The sequence below is a fragment of the Hevea brasiliensis genome, chromosome 12, assembly GCF_030052815.1.
Source record: "Hevea brasiliensis isolate MT/VB/25A 57/8 chromosome 12, ASM3005281v1, whole genome shotgun sequence".
Taxonomy (NCBI): Eukaryota; Viridiplantae; Streptophyta; class Magnoliopsida; order Malpighiales; family Euphorbiaceae; genus Hevea; species Hevea brasiliensis.
In genome coordinates this window covers 3,649,564-3,655,750 of record NC_079504.1, presented here as the reverse complement: position 1 = coordinate 3,655,750, position 6,187 = coordinate 3,649,564, and the positions used below count along the sequence as shown (strand labels likewise).

The 6,187-nt window shown below is 36.1% G+C and overlaps 1 protein-coding gene across 1 annotated transcript; it reads left to right on the top strand.

The window, feature by feature from the left end:
• Nucleotides 1-1,934: 1,934 nt before the first annotated feature.
• Nucleotides 1,935-4,068, top strand: LOC110647810 (cytochrome P450 CYP82D47-like). The gene is made up of 2 exons (XM_021801799.2): nt 1,935-2,936; nt 3,259-4,068. The coding sequence occupies exons 1-2, from the start codon at nt 1,992-1,994 to the stop codon at nt 3,877-3,879; spliced, it is 1,566 nt and encodes a 521-aa protein (XP_021657491.2). The 5' UTR covers nt 1,935-1,991; the 3' UTR covers nt 3,880-4,068.
• Nucleotides 4,069-6,187: the final 2,119 nt, after the last annotated feature.

Here is a 6,187-nt window from a genome sequence, read left to right as displayed (position 1 = left end):
AGAGAGCTGTATAGGGGATCAGCTCCCATATATTATGATTGATACTACTGGGTGTGTGAGTGCTCCAAATTACTTTTTTGATGTTATGATGTGAAATTATTGCTGGTGTTGCATTTCACTCTACAGGGTGCATTAGTTTTAGATAGTTATAAAGATTATTGTTAAAATTGATATTTTACTCTCTGAGTCGAACGCTCACTCCTGTTCAATATTTTTTTTTCAGGCCACAGGAGGATATTTTTTTGAGGTTAACCTGCTTTCTTCCTCGCAGGTCGATTATTAATGTTTGCATAAACTTGTTAAATCTTAAAATTTCCGCATGTGTTAGAAATGTTTATTTGATGTGGGTCTGTAAACTAAATTATTATTTTGGACCTGTAAATCTTAATATTCTATGCATGTTTGATGGATTGGATGAGAGAGCTGAACTCCCATTTATTTTTATGCTGATGAGTATGTGGAGGGTGAGCTGAGCTCCCCAATTGAGTATTTATTGTGTTTACAGGTCGGGTGAGTCAAAAACTCCCCGTTGAAATGTCCATCTTATGGCCGGACTCCGTCCAATTGATTTCTTGAAATTGGGCCCAAATGAGCCTTACAGTTAAATTAATGAATAGTTAGGCTTACTACGGGCCTCAGGGGTTTTAGGTTGACCCAGGTCCTAGTGTCGGTCCGGCCCATAGGTTGGGTCGTCACATATATAATACAAACCCCACATCCAAATAAAGGTAGAATAAAATGTTGCCATATCGGAACCACGGCTTTCTGTGCTGCACGTCATCAACAACGTCATGCGGTTTTTTTTTTCTTCAGAACGTGGTAAAAATAAAAAATATTAAAGAGTGCCATAAACATTCAAAACGCATCTCTCCATAAACCATAAGAATAATTTATAAGCCAAATTTATTCAAAGATGGACCACTGTAGCTACATCAATTATTTAACCAATATTTAAAATTTTATTTTATTTAATTAAATATTTTTATGTATTGATTAATTAAAATTTTCTTGGAAATAGTAAATAACAATTTTAACCAGGTAAAAAATAATTTTATTGTCTGACATTTTATTATATTTTTATAGCTTTCAATTTTATTTAAGTTATAAAATAAGTGTTATAAACTTTTTAATTTTAATTCCATAATAAGATAAAATTTTTCTTAACATATTATATATAATTTTATATTAAAAGAATATGATTTTTTTAAAAGTAAAATTTTTTATTTGGAAATAATATTTATAAATAAATATGACAGATGGTTTTTTAATATAATATTAATAAATAATAGTAGCATACCATAAAAAATTAATAAAGCGTTGACTAAATGTTGAAGTCACCTTTGTGTTCATTTTATGCTTTTACTATTAGATTAATTTATTAAATAATAATAATTATTATTAAAATAAAATTTATTTTATAAAAAAAAACACTCTCCAATATTATAATTGATAAGAGTTATCTTATTGTCCCGTGTCCACCACGTGACTAATGTTTTGTTTTTTTAAGGATGGGCAACGTTGCTCCATTGTTGGCCATGAAATCAGCTGCACGAGGCGATTAATGAATTTTTAAAATAATCAATTATCAAAGTATAAAATATTTTTAGAGTATTTAATTATATGATTATAAGTTTAATAAATAAAATTTAAATTTATCTAAATTAATTTTAAGTTATGCCTATAATTATATCCAATCTCGTTAGTTGAGATTTACGATCTAAAATTAAAACATTTTAACCTTTTACGTTTATTTAAAATATATATATATATATATATATATATATATATATATATATATATATATATATATGATTTCTTTCTACCATGCTAAAAATACATTAGTCGGTAACTTTATTAATTAGATATTAAGAACATGGATCACGTTGGCATCCACGATTGTGATACTCTATATATATGTGGGCAACTTAAGCTTCTTTCTGCACTTAATCTCAAAACAAAATCCACCCTCCCTCCACCAAAATCTTTGTAGAATGGATTATATTTCTCCATATTTTAACACCACCATAGCAGCAGCAGGCGTCTTTGTCTTGCTTATCCTCCCCTACTATCTACTAAGAAAATGGAAGTCTAGAGCTTCCAAGGGCATACTAGCACCCCAACCACGAGGCGCATGGCCTTTAACTGGTCATTTGTCTCTGTTATCAGGATCCCACCCTCCTCATGTAACATTGGGTGCACTCGCTGACAAATATGGCCCAGTCTTCACTATACGAGTCGGGGTTCATCCTGTTCTCGTGGTGAGTAGTTCGGATGTGGCTAAGGAATTATTCACGGGTGCTAATGACGTGATTGTGACCTTCCGTCCAGCACTGGTCGCCGCAGAACTTATGGGCTACAACTATGGTTTGTTTCCTTTCACCCCTGGTGGTCCATATTGGAGCGAAACGCGCAAGATATCCACCTTTGAACTTCTCTCCAACAGCCGGCTTGAGCTTCTCAAGCACATTAGAATCCAGGAAGTGGAAACTTCCATAAAAGAGTTGCACAAAGCATGGGAGGACAAAAAGGTTGTTGATATGAAGCAATGGTTCAGTGACTTAAATTTGAACGTCCTTCTTAGGATGATTATAGGCAAGAAATATTTTGGTGGTGGTGCTGTTGGTGACGAGAAAGAAGGGCGACGGTTCCAGGAGGGGATGACGATACTTTTTCATTATCTAGGGACGCTTGTTTTAAGGGACGCTGTTCCATTTCTTGGATGGATGGATGTGGGTGGACATGAGAAGGTAATGAAGAAAACTGCTAAAGAACTAGACGATGCTCTGGAGAAATGGCTACAAGAGCATAAACGGAATAGGTATTTGGGTGAAAAATCTAAAGGAGATCAAGATTTTATGGACGTTATGCTTTCATTTCTTGATGGCAAAAGCCTTGAAGGTTATGATGCTGATACAATCAACAAAGCTACATCCTTGGTAACCTATAATTCGATGCTATATATATATATATATATATATATATATATATATATATATATACATAAAATTATAAAATTTTCTATTTTAAAATTTAGTTTATTATCCACAAAATGACTTCTAAAGGTGAAAATGACCATCTGTTTGAAAAAAACTTAATTAGCCCTTGATTGAAACAATCTTTCATACTAATTCTACTCCAAAGGATATTAAAATACAAAAAATTATTTAGAGAAATTATTCCAATGAAATAAGAGTAGTATAATAGAATTATGGGTAGATTTTGATTGTTATGAAATTGACAGGCCAAAATTATTTGCAGAGTATGATTGCTGGGAATGAGACCGTTACAGTAGCTATGACATGGGCACTCGCACTGTTGCTGAACAACCGGCCTGTATTGAAAAAGGCGCAGGAAGAACTCGACAAAATTGTTGGCAGGGAAAGACTAGTAAATGATAAAGACATCAGCAACCTTTTTTATCTCCAAGCCATAGTTAAAGAAACACTACGCCTCTACCCACCAGCATTTATCCCTGGACCTCGTCAATTCACTCAGGACTGTACTATAGGTGGCTATTACGTCCCAAAAAACACATGGCTAATGGTGAACGTTTGGAAGATCCAAAGGGACCCTAGTGTGTGGCCAGACCCAACGGAGTTCAAGCCAGAAAGGTTTCTCACAACCCATAAGAACGTTGATGTCAGGAGTCAAAATTTTGAGTTGCTTCCATTTGGAGGTGGCAGAAGAGCTTGCCCTGCAGCATCTTATGTACTTCACATTGTGCATTTGACATTGGCCACCTTATTGCAGGCTTTTGAGATTTCTACTCCTACAGATGCTGCTATTGATATGACTCCTGGCGCTGGACTAGCAAATATGAAAACAACCCCTCTGGAAGCTGTAGTCTCGCCTCGCCTGCCTCCATGTTGTTATGAATAGTGAATGGGAATCCTGTTGTTATGAATAATAAAAGGGAATCATTGCAGTAGGAGCAGTATATACGTCTCTTGCCACTCCCAATATTTGTATGTTTAAATATTTGCTAGCCACTTAGCATATATAGGTTGTCCTTTCTTCCTGTAATAATTCCTCTAAATATATATGGTAAGTTTCCTAGTTGACAAGTTATTTTATTAGCTTTTTTTTTTTTTTTTTTGGGTTATAAGTGATTCAAATCTTATTAAAATCAAACCAGCAAAAACTGAGTATAAACAGATTCAATTAAACCTAAATTAATAGGCTTTTTTCAAAAACACCCAACCTAAAATCTGAAGTGTTAGGTGAAAAAAATTTAAAAAGTACTACACTAAGATGAAAATCAAACTGTCATACAATAACCACGATCCTATTGCAACACAAAAACAAAAACAGAAAGCTTTTGATTTTGTAGAAGTCTATTGGGATTTGCATTCTTGAAGTGGAAATAGTTAGATTGTTGTTTTAAAACATTTAATGCCGTTTTCGATTATTTATTCAACAAATAAGGAAATAAAAAGAAAGAGATATATTATCAATTTATTAATGTATTGCAGCCTCTGATTTTTCTAATTAATTGTTTGCTTCTCTTTGTGTCTTTAGTGAACAATCGTTGAATTTAATTTGCTCATGTGTTCCTTTATCTTAAAGACTCAGATAAAAAATATACTGAAAGCTAATTATCACCTGTCCTCATCGGATTTAGGTTATTTCTTGCTGGATTATTGTAGCTTTTGCTTTGTCATCTGATTACTTTATACTATGTCAATTGATGCAAATAATCTTAATTTATGAGAAATTATTCAATTTTTTTAGTTTTTTTTTCTCTTAAATCAATGTAAGGCTCACTTTGCATATTGTCGGTATCATATTTTGGTCGATCCCCGAAATTAATAGACTTTGAAATCAATCCCTAGCACCAAGTCTCCATATCGTTCAAATTCTTATCAGTCTCTTAAATCAATTATCAAGTCTCCTGGCTAGTCAATCACATTTCCGATCTCTCGTCAAACGAAATCAAACCAACATTAGGTCTTCGTGCTATCCAGTCTTATTTCTGATCTCCCTTTTATAAATATTGTGGATAATTGTTTAATAAAGTTAAGGTTTTAATCCGGCTTAATGTTGCTTCCGATCTTGAGTGTTCAAATCATGTTTCCAATCTTAATAATCTTAAGTTTCGCTCGGTTTTGTTCTCGGCTTAGGTCGATCTCATGCTTACAATGTTTCTCCGATCTCTTATACTTAGGTTAATAATCGCTTTCAAGTTTGGCATTCTAATATGTTCAAACAATCAGGCGCTTATACAACTTAGATACTTTCCGACCTTATCAAGTCATTAAACAAAAGAAAGAACTTCATTTCATTTCAAAGTAAAAAAAATACAAGTCATTCGGCTGGAAGATCACCCCTAGCCTGTTCTACATTTCGCTCACCCTCTCTATCTCCTTCGGCCTCCTCTTCGCTCTCCTCTTCGTCTTGGGGAGCCAGGTCCATTATCCAGGAAAAGTCCTCTTCAGGATAACGCTTCTTGAGCTCGGCCAAAAGATCCCCATGGGCGTTCACATAAGCACCGGCCTCCCTCGTCACTGCCTCTTCTTCTTTCGCTCTAAGTTCTTCAGTGAGGCGAGCGACATTAGCAACTCGGAGAGCCCGAGCTTCTTCAAGAGCATGAGCCTGCTCGGCCAATTTATCCTCGTAGAATTTCATCTGCCCCTCAATTTCAGCTATATATTCCCGGGCAGATGAAAGTTGGGCTCAGCGGAAGCGCCTCTGGCCTATACGGATCTCCTGCCTCAAATGATGAGCCTTTTCCCTGATGATATGCTGGTTCACCAAACTCTCCACACTCAGGCTCATAGTCTGGGTCAGGAGATCGTCGATGCTGCCTTGGGTCAGTCTGTTCCGATCCTTCGAGAGACATATGGAAGCTCCCAGAACCTTTGCCAAGCCCAGATTCTGCTTAACAGATCGGTTCTTGTCCAGGGAGTGAATTAGGACTTGAGCACCGCGGGAAAGGGTCCTCGAAGTAGGTTGGGAAGGACCCCCTTCGGCACTCGAAGCAACTAGTGAAGGTGGTGGTAGCTCTTCTTGTCAAAGAGGAGACCGAACCACTTCTATTTCAAGGATCGGTGGTCCTGAGGGTCGGGACGAGCCTCCCCGCACCTCTCCTGAATCGTGCCTTGGAGTCTGTGAGGCCTCGGCGCGCTTCATCTCTCTCACTTTCTTGGAGACCTCCCTCTTACGCTTTCAGCTCTCTTTGGAAGCCTCG

What these genes read in the sequence shown, in the direction of transcription:
- LOC110647810 (XM_021801799.2), top strand. Translation starts at nt 1,992, where the DNA reads ATGGATTATATTTCTCCATATTTTAACACCACCATAGCAGCAGCAGGC. An exon ending in TCAACAAAGCTACATCCTTG is followed by an intron (nt 2,937 to 3,258) that starts GTAACCTATAAT and finishes AATTATTTGCAG; the next exon opens with AGTATGATTGCTGGGAATGA.